This window comes from Erpetoichthys calabaricus, chromosome 4 (assembly GCF_900747795.2).
Source record: "Erpetoichthys calabaricus chromosome 4, fErpCal1.3, whole genome shotgun sequence".
In the NCBI taxonomy this organism is placed as follows: Eukaryota; Metazoa; Chordata; class Cladistia; order Polypteriformes; family Polypteridae; genus Erpetoichthys; species Erpetoichthys calabaricus.
Genome location: NC_041397.2, coordinates 200,633,149 through 200,647,613, shown reverse-complemented (window position 1 = coordinate 200,647,613; position 14,465 = coordinate 200,633,149). Strand labels below are relative to the sequence as shown.

At 35.2% G+C, this 14,465-nt stretch overlaps 1 protein-coding gene across 1 annotated transcript in view; it reads right to left on the bottom strand.

Annotated features, from left to right (window-relative positions):
- Positions 1 to 1,040: 1,040 nt before the first annotated feature.
- The window catches only part of atm (ATM serine/threonine kinase), a 175,588-nt gene continuing 162,163 nt past the window's right edge, over positions 1,041 to 14,465 (bottom strand). Inside the window, exons 57-63 of the mRNA XM_028800178.2 lie at positions 11,431 to 11,580; positions 10,438 to 10,603; positions 8,297 to 8,383; positions 8,023 to 8,137; positions 7,572 to 7,635; positions 3,600 to 3,742; positions 1,041 to 3,036 (exon numbers count right to left, since the gene is read on the bottom strand). Of these exons, the coding sequence (XP_028656011.1) occupies positions 2,856 to 3,036; positions 3,600 to 3,742; positions 7,572 to 7,635; positions 8,023 to 8,137; positions 8,297 to 8,383; positions 10,438 to 10,603; positions 11,431 to 11,580 (906 nt within the window). The 3' untranslated portion in view covers positions 1,041 to 2,855. The remainder of the gene's footprint in view (positions 3,037 to 3,599; positions 3,743 to 7,571; positions 7,636 to 8,022; positions 8,138 to 8,296; positions 8,384 to 10,437; positions 10,604 to 11,430; positions 11,581 to 14,465) is intronic.

Here is a 14,465-nt window from a genome sequence, read left to right as displayed (position 1 = left end):
TTAGAGGGAGATCATCATTGTCAGATCTGTACAAAGAAACCTGTGGAGATGAAAGAGAAGCCAGGACTGGTCGGATCAGTTTGGCGCAAAATAGCAGTTTGACAATTTTGGAATGTTGAGGGGGACATAAGAATATTTATGGCAATCTTGATCTTCATGACTCTTTCAAAAAAATACTTGAGGTGTGACATTTTGCATTTCACATTTCTCTGAAAAGATTGAATCTGTGTCACATTTGTGAAAAACCTCTGTGATAACACAAAACTAAGTAGCAACATAAACAATTTTATGAACAAGTAGTGCTCCATTTAACCAGCCACCCTAACAGATAGCTTGCAGTGATGGTGGCAGCACAATCATAATCCTACCATGCAGCCCCATAAACCCCAAACATAAATTAAATTTAGGTCCATGAGATAAACTGACTAGTGTAATATATTATAAAATTCAATGAACTCAACCCATAAGGATTATTTTTAAACATTTACTCATGATTTCTGTTTAATTTATCCTTGCCAATGAATTCAAAGAACATAATAATTCCACTCAACCAGTGCATGACATCAGAGAGAGAGATGGACTATGGAGAATTTTTTAGTGTGCCAGAAGCAAATGTCAAATCATAGATTATGGTGATTGTGATCAATGGGGGAAGATATCTGAGGAGTTTTAATGAATATTTTATTGTGAGTGTATTTGACATGTGTTTGTACTTTGAATTAAATTGGCCTTTAGCACTGCATTCAAAGCCTGGACATGCAGTCCAACAATTATCATTTAATTTTGTTTTGCCCACCCTGTGTTTCCTATGCGATGCCACTTTGAGGATTATTATTATTGCTTGTCTATTATGTATGTTGTACCCTACAATTTTTGCCACCCCAGCGTTTAAGAGTCATCACGCATGATCATTTAGCATTTCCAAAACTTTATCAGAGCTGTTTTATTATTTGATTCTATTTAAGAATTGTGTCCTGCAGATGCCTACTTCAAAACTTCAGTATATGTTTTTGCATTAAATCAACAAACTGTCAGGCATCTTCATAAGTAGAAAAGTTTTATTGATGAGATAACATTATTACTATATATACATAAGGGAATCCAACAGACTTCTAAACACATCTGTCAAAGACTTTATTATATTTATGCAGAAGAACATTTGTGCAAATATTTGCCAGAGTTACAATAGTACACTGTCAAAGGAAGTGAACATAACATTACAAATGATCAAATCTTTTTCCCTGGATTTATTTATATCTCAAGTATTTATGACACAAATTCTTTAAGTGATGCTTCTTTTCAAAAATATATCAAGTATATGTCTATAAGTAGTATTATTAAATTGAATTATGTGCAATAAAACTCCACCAATTAGATTATTTTCACATTTTAAAGCTTTAAGAATCACTGACTTGACATTTTGTAATAAAGAAATCTACAAACATTGTATGTACAATGTACAGTACAATATATCCAGTACATATTTAACACAAATAGATTTTTAAACATCACTCTGCATTCCTCTTTAACATACCATCTGTGAGTAACTTTACACAAAAGGGTGCCTGTAAGAGTACACTGCTGTAAACAACACTTTTTCTGTCCGTTTCCATTTTCTAATCTTTTATACAGTATACATCTCATAAATGAGAACAAATATTTGCCTATTTACATTTAGAATGGATGTATTATGTGAATATAATTAATTAGGCAGTAAGATAGGTTTTCATTTTATAAAACTGATAAAAACAGGGTAATTTTACTACTTTTTAGAATGTAACAGATAACTTAATTGCAATTAAAAACCTTTTAAAAGGAGACAAATGGTTTTCCATATTCAGTGTAATGAACCATTACAAAATAGCAGTTACGTTCTACCATCACTGGAGGCTTTTTACAAAACTGTAAACATGGAAACTAAACCAATTACATCAGCCATTAGCTTTAAACATTTCTGGGTTTTAAAACTGTAACTTAATTTATCATAGAATTCTACAATAAAGTAATAAATCACAGATATAGTGCTGCTGCAAAAGTTCTAAAATAAAAATCATATTAACTGAAATTGTGGGAACATAAATATGTTTAAAATTCAGAGTTCATGGGCTGATGCTAAATAATTTCTGTGTCTGACAAATTATATTTGAAACTACTACATTCTAATTTGTGTATTCCCAAGCTATAGATTACAAACTGAAGGCCACTATTTGTTTTACACAATTCATCTAAATGTACAACCTCATTTCATGCCAACACTGGACTGTTTACATTAATACAACACATTCAGTTCTTTTTTTTTTTAAAAGGACACATGGTAACATATTCATATAAATTCATTTTTATTATATTTTAGTTCTAACAGTGATATTCTGAACACTATATAATCTGATAGCAGCAACTAAAATAATCTCTATTCATCAATATTCGTAACTTGTCTGGCCTAGTGAAGGGGTGTTGCATGTAACATGGTGGCACTGAGGGTAATAGAGGAAGCAACCCTGAAAGTATGCCTACTGTCCCAAAGGAAAACATCTGGTACATTCAACTTCATACACAGTACACTGTACACAAGCATAGAAATCCCAATGATAAACTACATTTGCCAGAGGGTGCCAGTTGAGAGCACTACTCAGGGTAACATACAGTACAATTCCGTACTCAACCCAAAAACAAATAGTTTAGATTGAAATTTTTCTAGAAACAAATAGTATGACAATATGATTGATTAGAAAAATGCAAGAAGATGATGTGAACAAATATTCTGTCAATTTATTCTGTTTGAAAGGTTTTGATGATTCGCATGCATGGAAGTTATAAGCTGATTCCCTGACACTCACTCGCCACACATCGTAAACCTAAATCCAAGGTTGCCATCCTGGAAATAAGCGGCTTAAATTCTTTGGGTCCATTGCTTGCTGTATCAGGAGATTCACCTGTCCCCCAACGCTGAGAACTGCTCCTTCTTCCACACCTTTCAGCTTCTCATGGAGCCTCAAAAGGACACGTTCGGCCACTTTATTAAAACTCTGTGTATCGCTGCATGAAAAATATGTTACCGAAATTAGAAGGCAAAACTGAATATAAGGACCTAATAGTGCAATGCTAAAAAACAAATTGTACCACTTCTTGGTTACATTATATAACCTCAGCGAAAAAGACCAATAAATAAAGGAGGACTATAAAATTTAGTATCACATCTTTTTTTATGAATAAATAGATAAATAAAATAAAAGACATGCATAGTAAAATCAGACTTGATACTATGTGGATTCATCTAAGTGTGAAAACTACAGCATTATTATCAAATAATATGAACTCTGACTTAGTATTTTTAAAATTTACATTTAATTGTACTTGCCATATTTACAATAGCATTTTTTGTCTGAAGAAACTCTGCATCTTAATGATATCTAACATAAAATTAGTTTTACTTCAAAATTCAAAACTCAGTTTGAAACTGTCTAACAAAAGCTGGAGAGCCATCATGAGATATGTGTAACGCTGTTTCTTAAAGCACTTTATATTAATAAAAAGATTGTGTCATGCTCTAAATTCTGCATTAGCTTTTAGATATGGAAGATCTAAAAACATATTTATACCTGTGCCTCTTGTTTGTTTCTTGGTCTTCTCCTATGGTGGAATTAAGAGTTGCATTGAGATCAGTTTCTTCGTGTCTTTGCTGAAGATAAAATGCTTTTAAAGGATTCATCGTCCAGTCAAATAAAGGATCATACAGCAGTACCTAAGAACGGGTATACTTTATTATTCTGAAGTAATAAAGACAATGACAAAAATGTAACATTATTTCCTAGTGTTTTAGTGCCATTTTTTAAATACTCCTACAAACAAAGTCAGTTGTGTGTATAGTGCATTAAGCAGAAGAAATGACTTTTTCTCTCTGGATAAACAGAAATCAAAGAGACTACTAATCCAATGTTATTAGAGAATAGGATTATTTGCAAGGACACAAGAAAGTTTAACACTTCAAAATCCTTTTTTAGAAAACATTGAAAGCCTATGTCAGTCAGCAGCACTGGGCCCAAAGCTGAAGCCATCTCTTTAGGTACATCAGCTTGTTGTGAGACAAACTCACACACACTCGCTTATACAGATCAGCCCACACAAAAGGGAATGTTGAAATTCTGGGAATCAAACTTGAGATTCTGGAGCTGGTAGAAGGAGTGCTAATCACTGTTTATTTACATTACTCTAAAACATTATCACTGCTGAGCCATGTGATTAAAACTAAACTTTTACTCAAAGTTATTGGCTCAGGATAGCTCTTGACAGTCATGCTTCCTCTTTCTACTTGACCACAGGTTACAAAACTGCACATGTACAGTGGTGTGAAAAACTATTTGCCCCCTCCTTGATTTCTTATTCTTTTGCATGTTTGTCACACAAAATGTTTCTGATCATCAAACACATTTAACCATTAGTCAAATATAACACAAGTAAACACAAAATGCAGTTTGTAAATGGTGTTTTTTATTATTTAGGGAGAAAAAAAAATCCAAACCTACATGGCCCTGTGTGAAAAAGTAATTGCCCCCTGAACCTAATAACTGGTTGGGCCACCCTTAGCAGTAATAACTGCAATCAAGCGTTTGCGATAACTTGCAATGAGTCTTTTACAGCGCTCTGGAGAGAATTTTGGCCCACTCATCTTTGCAAAATTGTTGTAATTCAGCTTTATTTGAGGGTTTTCTAGCATGAACCGCCTTTTTAAGTTCATGCCATAGCATCTCAATTGGATTCAGGTCAGGACTTTGACTAGGCCACTCCAAAGTCTTCATTTTGTTTTTCTTCAGCCATTCAGAGGTGGATTTGCTGGTGTGTTTTGGGTCATTGTCCTGTTGCAGCACCCAAGATCGCTTCAGCTTGAGTTGACGAACAGATGGCCGGACATTCTCCTTCAGGATTTTTTGGTAGACAGTAGAATTCATGGTTCCATCTATCACAGCAAGCCTTCCAGGTCCTGAAGCAGCAAAACAACCCCAGACCATCACACTACCACCACCATATTTTACTGTTGGTATGATGTTCTTTTTCTGAAATGCTGTGTTCCTTTTACGCCAGATGTAACGGGACATTTGCCTTCCAAAAAGTTCAACTTTTGACTCATCAATCCACAAGGTATTTTCCCAAAAGTCTTGGCAATCATTGAGATGTTTCTTAGCAAAATTGAGACAAGCCCTAATGTTCTTTTTGCTTAACAGTGGTTTGCGTCTTGGAAATCTGCCATGCAGGCCGTTTTTGCCCAGTCTCTTTCTTATGGTGGAGTCGTGAACACTGACCTTAATTGAGGCAAGTGAGGCCTGCAGTTCTTTAGACGTTGTCCTGGGGTCTTTTGTGACCTCTCGGATGAGTCGTCTCTGCGCTCTTGGGGTAATTTTGGTCGGCCGGCCACTCCTGGGAAGGTTCACCACTGTTCCATGTTTTTGCCATTTGTGGATAATGGCTCTCACTGTGGTTCGCTGGAGTCCCAAAGCTTTAGAAATGGCTTTATAACCTTTACCAGACTGATAGATCTCAATTACTTCTGTTCTCATTTGTTCCTGAATTTCTTTGGATCTTGGCATGATGTCTAGCTTTTGAGGTGCTTTTGGTCTACTTCTCTGTGTCAGGCAGCTCCTATTTAAGTGATTTCTTGATTGAAACAGGTGTGGCAGTAATCAGGCCTGGGGGTGGCTACGGAAATTGAACTCAGGTGTGATACACCACAGTTAGGTTATTTTTTAACAAGGGGGCAATTACTTTTTCACACAGGGCCATGTAGGTTTGGATTTTTTTTCTCCCTAAATAATAAACACCATCATTTAAAAACTGCATTTTGTATTTACTTGTGTTATATTTGACTAATGGTTAAATGTGTTTGATGATCAGAAACATTTTGTGTGACAAACATGCAAAAGAATAAGAAATCAGGAAGGGGGCAAATAGTTTTTCACACCACTGTATACCTTTCAACCAGCTGCAGGAAAGTAAGAGATTTTTGAAACTGACAATATACATTTTTTGAAGTGTAGAATAACTCTCAGAAAAAATGCCACTTTTAGATAATAGTAAGTATAAAGATGGCTAAATGTGACTTGCTAAAGAAACTGGAAATCATCTCAACTGATGACAGACATCCATTACATGTAGAACTAAACTTCAGTAAATCAGGAAGGATAGTTGCTTTGAAAACCCACACAAATCGCTCCAGAAACTCCTTTCTTCCTAGTGCCATACAACTTTTCAATAAGAAATATCGGAGATAAGGTTTTTATATATATCCTGTAACCTTTTTTTTTTTTTTTTTTTTTTGTTGGTATAAATATGTTTTATTTAACTGCCTTACCTTAACCTTTCTTATTTCTATTTGTCTGTTTTATTTCATTCTGTCTGTTACCTGTTATTAGATGCAACTGAGAAGGCAAATTTCATGTTTTCCTGTGTAAACATGACTAAATAAAGAAACCTAACCTAACCTAACCTAAAAGGGTGCACATGCAGAATATTTTTCATAGCTATGTTTTCCATTTCAGCATAAACTGAGTGAAAGAGAGTGGATGTGATGGGAATCTTGCTGCTGAAGAGCAGATACTGAAGGTGCTTTGCTTTCACAGATACTCGTTCTGGGTAAACCTAAAACGGACAGGCAGACAGGGTGTCAGAAACTAGAAGGTAAACTACCAGCTGGGTCCACAGGAACATAAGCTACTGCACAACTAGACAGCTGTTTATGATATTAAGGTTGGCCAGCTTGGCTCTAAATTGCCATGATTTTTACCCTGTGTCATGCCTGCAGTGCTACCCTTTTTGTTGGTCTAGAATGGGTTTACTTTTTGTCATTAGCCTTAAGGCCTGCTGGCGATAAGTCACTTTCAGCAGAAGTCTACACTCCAGTGGCACCATGTACCATGACGTAAGACATTCCTAACATAAAGTCAATTTTTTGGAGAGAGGGGGTGCCAGATGGAGAGAGAAAAAAAAAAAAAAAAAAAAAAAAAAAGGAGAAAAATGCTTCAGACTGTTGAAGGAAATGCTAGAGAACCAAAAGAACAGAAGGAGCATATGAAGCAATGAGCACAAAACATGAAAGGATGTACTGGGGCCATATCACAAACGTAAAATCAGAGGTCACATTCACATGCTCAGATTACGCACGATCGGCCAGCTTTCTGACCACTAACAAGTGTAATGGATGTGAAACTCAGCCCAAACTGATAAGAAGCGATAACACAACAAGTCCATTAGTAGTGAGGTTGGAAACCTTGATCTTGGACAAAATACATTCTAATGATCAATGTAGTGTATGCCTAGTCATTATTAATAATAATAATAATACATTTTATTTATATAGCGCCTTTCCCATGCTCAAGGCACTTCACAGAGTTTAAGATAGAACAGCAGGGTATACAGTATATAGCATTGTATTACCAGATGCAAAAAAAGAAACAGCATATATTTAAAGTCATTAAATTTCAGAAGGACCGACTTTATAAACGTGCTCACATATTAAAAATATACACTTGACCTAAAATATAAGGTTGCCCATAAGACTTCAAAAATTTAAATAATTATACCTCAACGATGGTCAATAAGGCTTCTTGAGAATTCCTCATCACCTCCATAGTTTTCTCACAGCACCTTATCCAAACAAGAGAGCTCATAAGTAAAATGATGAGTAAGGGTCATGTTAACTGAATAATTTGCTTATCTAGAGTTTTTTCCCCATCCATAAACTCAATAATAATTTGCCAATTACGTTTAAAAAATGTATTATGTCATACACCTTTACACAAAACTGCATGATCAACCCTTAACTGATTGAACTGATATTATGTACAGGTTGGTAATTAAAAAACATATACTAGACAGTACAGTTTATTTTAAAACTGAGTAATTAAGAGTGCAATTCAACTTAAAATAGCTAGAATGCAGCTTACTATTACTTTTGCCTAGTAGTAATAAAGAAACCAGCGGGAATGCCAACCAAGGAGTAAGTCCCAAAAAAGAAGTTTCTATTCTGATTACCTTCTGAACACTCCCTCAACTCCAGTTATTCCCATTCCATCTACAATATCTCTTGACAGTCTGAATGGGACAGTTTCTGGCGTTGGCAATATTTTCCCTTGCTCAAATGCTACACCTACATATTGAAAAGAAAAATGCATAAATTGAATAGGACTGATTAAATTACAATTCACTATAATTAATTTGTGCAGGACAAGTTAAAGTACATAAGCTACTTTTTTGGTATTTGCTCTAGTTATCAAAGATGCAATTTAACACAAAAAATGTCACTTACCTAAGTCTATATGCACTAATTCAGCTGTATCTTCATCAATAAGTATGTTCTGCACATGTCTATCCCCAAGTCCAAGAATGTAGCCAACTGTAAAAGTACAAAATAGTGACAAAATATAACCTTTTGCTAAGGACAATGCACACCAAGAATTTGACTTTTACTAACAGTAAGTGCTGAACCCTTTTAAATGCTGTAAGCACTCTTCTGTTTATGTCTTGCACCCCTTACACATACCTGCTGAATGCCTTCCTGAACTATCACTCGAGCTACCTTATGCTAAAGCCCTGTATGTGATGCGCAGATGGTACTAGTCATTCATATATCAAAAACACAGCTAGCATACACCAAACCCAAAATATTTTTTCCTTTGACATTCATTCATGGTCTCCTGCCACCAATCGAGACAAAGCACGGTACAGAACATTTAAATTCAAACTCCATTGAAGTAAAGAGGAGGAAAAAATAATCCCCTGTTCACTTCTTTACAAGCTCTGCATTCTGCAAAAACAGAAAACTGAAACAAAATCAATTTTAGTACTTCTTTTTTTCTTTCTTGTACGATGATGCCCAGAGTTGTATATGGTTTTAAATGCACAATATGGATATAGTGTTCATTTATTTTTAGTTATCAGTTTTGAAAACATTACATAACATTTTATTTGATTTTGTGTATATTACCTGGAAGAAGCACTGGCCATCTTATGTTTATAATTAATGTTCTTTTCCCTGTATGTTGGAACAGTATTTTCAAAATATTTGCCAAGTTTTAAAAATCTTCCCTATCTTGCTGAATTGTTTTCTTTGCCACCACACAACTTGCTACTTTTCCAATTTTGCTGTCATCTACAAATTTCAGACTGCTTGCTCACCATATTTGAATTTGTGCCACTGATATAATCTAACTAACATTCTAAGTACAGATCTCCCTCATGACCAGACCCCATACACTTCATATCTTCACTCATGTTTTACCATTGCTGCCACTGAAGTCAATGACTTCTAACCAAAGGACTAATTTCTGGTTTTGAATTATATATAATAATAATTTCACTCTGGGATAATAAAGTCTACCTAACCTAACACTATGTTATATGCTTTACTTTTGTCTACTGAGCTCTTCACACTATAGTCTAGTCTAGTCATGTATATATGTCTAGGACCAGCTTTTAATAATTGCCCACTAAAGACATAAAAAAACAGGAAAAAAAAGTATCTTCAGTAATCGCCTGAGTAAAAATTAAAATAAATAGGTTAAATTTTTGATCACTGTCTTTGTGGAGTTTGAATGTTCTGCCTGTGTTGACGTAAGCTTTTCGGCAAGTGTTCTTCAGCCTGCCAAAGATATGTGAGTCACATTAGTTAGTGGATACTGGTGTTTCCTCATGCTGTATGGCTTCTGTTTAAAGTTGACTACAACTTTTTATCTATAATTATATTAACTTTAGCTAATACTAGCTCACTAACCTTTTCTTCCAAAAAACTCTTCCTTTATTACATAATATTTATGCTTTATATTATATTATTATAATATTATTATATTATATCCTTGGGGTATTTTTTGGGAAAATCTTGAACTGAATCCTCACTCATATTAACCTGAATTTATAAAGTCAGCTGATAAGCAGAGGTTATAAACAAAAATAAAAGAACTCATTTGCATTAGAAATACAGAACACAGAAACTGAAAGAACAGCCTTTAAGAAAAAGGAATACAGTACAAAATCATTTTTATCAGAACCAAAAACTACATATACATGTATTTCCTTGACATGAAATGTTTTAAAGATGTGTACTGTGCGGTCCTATTCAAAGGAATGACATGTCATAGGAGTGACAAAACAAAGGAGTGAAACCTCGGATATAAATTTCAAAGGAGTGACAACCATCCAACCAACCATCCAAGTGGTTGGTGAGGCGACAACAATTTTTTTTTTGGTGAGCGGACTTTCAGTTGTGTTAATTTTAATTATTTTTATAATTTTTTTTTTTTTTTTTTTTAAATAAAATTTTAATCGAAATTTGTCACTCCATCGTTAAGTCTTTAATACAGTATTTATGTCACTCCTTTGTTATGTCACTCCTTCGATACAGAACCCTACTGTGAGAATAGTTATTATTATTCAAGAGATGGTAACAGTTACCAATGGACGAAGTTGCCACGCTGCGTGTATAGGCAAGTCGTCTTTCCAGCCAAACAGCAGGATCTAGAAATCTTTCCATGCAGAAGTAGCGAAATACGGGTTTAAAGTTTTGACAGACCTCCAAGTAGGTGTTCAGCTTGTCTTCAAATGTTTTTTTAACAATCTCCTTTAAATATATTAGAAAAGCATTAATACACAAGGTATCTGAGTAAAACTTCAAAATATATCAGCAAAAAGCATCATTAGTAATTAACATTTATTCGCTTAGTAGATGCTTTTTAAGTAACCTACAAAAGAGGTCAACATAATCAAAGAAACATCAGTTTGGGGACTGTTTGGGTGCAAGTGTGATAGGACAATGGTACAAAATTGATTTCCACAAATGAAAAGCTCAAACATACTGTATAAGCAAGTTACAGTTCCAAGATTTACAAAACAGCAATTAGTTAGATAGAAATTCAAAAAACAAGACAGTCTTTATATTCTTGAACACATTGAGGGAGTCAGAGTTTTGCATGTAGGTGGGCAGCTTATTCCACCAGCCAGGAGCTACACACAGAGGTGGCATCAACCAGCACATCAGAGTGGGCGAGAGGGAGCATACAGTAGACACAGTGCATGCACCAATAAAAAATATGTGAAAGATATTTCAATGTGAGCTATTTAAAAATCAGCACAATATGGGGTTCTTGTTATGTGTTGGGAAAATGTATTTAAATAATAACATTTTCCCAAAACATAGCAGGAAAAATTTAAATGTCAGATATTCATTATATAGTTCAGCTCAATAACACACAAACATGTCTCTTTGTCCATCACTAGAAAAATTGCAGTGTTGACTACAGATTAATACTCATATTGTACAGTTATGAAAAATGACCTTCTGAGACACTTGTATAAATTTTAGAGTTCTTAAGTTCATAGAGTTGATTTAACAGAAATAACATGCAGTTCTCAAATACTGAGGGACTTTCATTTGTGGTTTAACCTTACATTCATTTTTCTCCTACAGACCATGCCACTCCAGTCGTTAGGTCTGTATCTCTTGTGAGCACCTTTGGTGGGATCAATAAGGTATTCCCCAATTGGCACAGTGCCAGTACACCATTCTAAAACGCCACTCCTCTGAGAGAAGGGAACAACCTGTACAAACAAAACAGTACTGTTAATAATCCATATGGGTAATCTCAGAAGATTACTGACATGCAGTGCTTACTATGTGTGTGTGTATTTTATATACTGTATAATATATATATATATATATATATATATATATATATATATATATATATATATATATATATATATATAATAACATAACTGCTTTCAGTTTATATCAAGTCACAGAAGGTAGCTTTATAAATAAATCATCTGAACTCCCTTTGAACTTAATTATTCATAAACTGTTTAAAAATTAAATGTAGTCCTTAAACTATGAAATCATATTTCAATGGATTTACAATGAAGTCTGATGCAGCAGACTATTGTGGCAGGTGATTTTTCATCTTAAATCATAATTTAATGTGAAATTAGCATTGTTCCAAATAATGATAATAGAACAGATACAGATATTTAAATATTACATATTTAATATATTATAAAATCCACTTTCACTAAACTGTCGTATAAAAATTAACAACTCAAACATAACACTTCATGTCCTGATGGAAATTATGCACCAGCAAAATGGAAGCTGCAAACTGTGTTATAATACTAATACTGCTGATATTGCTTTTTAAATAATGTAAATAACAAGAATAATAAATAATAAGATTTGTACTGTTGAAGTACGGAGAGTGAAAGTATATACAGTTAGGTCCGTAAATATTTGGACAGAGACAACTTTTTTCTAATTTTGGTTCTGTACATTACCACAATGAATTTTAAATGAAACAACTCATATGCAGTTGAAGTGCAGACTTTCAGCTTTAATTCAGTGGGATGAACAAAACGATTGCATAAAAATGTGAGGCAACTAAAGCATTTTTTAACAACCCCTTCATTTCAGGGGCTGAAAAGTAATTAGACAAATTAAATAACTGGAAATAAAATGTTCATTTCTAATACTTGGTTGAAAACCCTTTGCTGGCAATGACAGCCTGAAGTCTTGAACTCATGGACATCACCAGATGCTGGGTTTCCTCCTTTTTAATGCTCTGCCAGGCCTTTACTGCATCGGCTTTCAGTTGCTGTTTGTTTGTGGGCCTTTCTGTCTGAAGTTTAGTCTTCAACAAGTGAAATGCATGCTCAATTGGGTTAAGATCAGGTGACTGATTTGGTCATTCAAGAATTTTCCACTTCTTTGGTTTAATAAACTCCTGGGTTGCTTTGGCTGTATGTTTTTGGTCATTGGGTGGCGTTTCATGATACAGATGGACAATCAATTTGACTGCATTTAGCTGGATTTGAGCAGACAGTATGTCTTTGAACACCTCAGAATTAATTCGGCTGCTTCTGTCCTGTGTCACATCATCAATAAACACTAGTGTTCCAGTGCCACTGGCAGCCATGCACGCCCAAGCCATCACACTGCCTCCACCATGTTTTACAGATGATGTGCTATGCTTTGGATAATGAGCTGTTCCACGCCTTCTCCATACTTTTTTCTTGCCATCATTCTGGTAGAGGCTGATCTTGGTTTCATCTGTCCAAAGAATGTTTTTCCAGAACTGTGCTGGCTTTTTTAGATGTTCTTTAGCAAAGTCCAATCTAGCCTTTCTATTCTTGAGGCTTATGAGTGACTTGCACCTTGCAGTGCACCCTCTGTATTTACTTTCATGCAGTCTTCTTTTTATGGTAGACTTGGATATCGATACGCCTACCCCCTGGAGAGTGTTGTTCACTTGGTTGGCTGTTGTGAAGGGGTTTCTCTTCACTATGGAAATGATTCTGTGATCATCCACCACTGTTGTCTTCCGTGGACGTCCAGGTCTTTTTGCATTGCTGAGTTCACCAGTGCTTGCTTTCTTACTCAGGATGTACCAAACTGTAGATTTTGCCACTCGTAATATTGTAGCAATTTCTCGGATGGGTTTTTTCTGTTTTTGCAGCTTAAGGATGGCTTCATTCACCTGCATGGAGAGCCTCTTTGACCGCATGTTGTCTGTTCACAGCAAAATCTTCCACATGCAAGCACCACACCTCAGATCAACTCCAGCCCTTTTATCTGCTTAATTGATAATGACATAATGATGGACTTGCCCACACCTGCCCATGAAATAGCCTTTTAGTCAATTGTCCAATTACTTTTGAGCCCCTGAAATGAAGGGATTGTGTTAAAAAAAATGCTTTAGTTGCCTCACATTTTTATGCAATCGTTTTGTTCTCCCCACTGAATTAAAGCTGAAAGTTTGCACTTCAACAGTATCTGAGTTGTTTCATTTAAAATTCATTGTGGTAATGTACAGAACCAAAATTAGAAAAAAATCGTCTCTGTCCAAATATTTATGGATCTAACTGTATTTCAGTCCTCAGTCAGGGAATATTGCTTTAAGGTTTTTTAAGGAAAATTGTATTACAGTAGAGTCCCGCTAATCCGAACTAATTGGGACCGAACCCTGTTCGGATTAGTGAAAATTCAGATTAGGCAGAGTTTTGTCATATAATGCCATATATTGACTTTATGAGGCGTATTAAGCGTCTGATGTGTCAAGAATTAAAGGTAAGAAATTACGTATTCTAGTACACTGCAATTTAAACTGCACTGTAGTGTGACTGTGATCGGAGGTAAAATCGATATGACGGGCGGTACGTGAGTAGTAGCGGAAGGGCAGTGAACTAGACCCCCCGCCTAGACCTACGCATTCCTCTTGATTTCCATTCCCAAACTATGAGTCACTGAGTCAGTGTGCCACCTGCTACTGCTGAGTGATGTGTTTTGTGCAATGTTATTGTTCGTGTGCGCGCACTTGCCCTGTGTTTTGTGAGTCCTTGTGAATGGTGTGTAGTGTGGTTTCTTTACATTCTGTGCTTGTCCCTGCTGTTAATCATCATGGCAAGCAAACGTAAACATAACTCGTGTACATTAA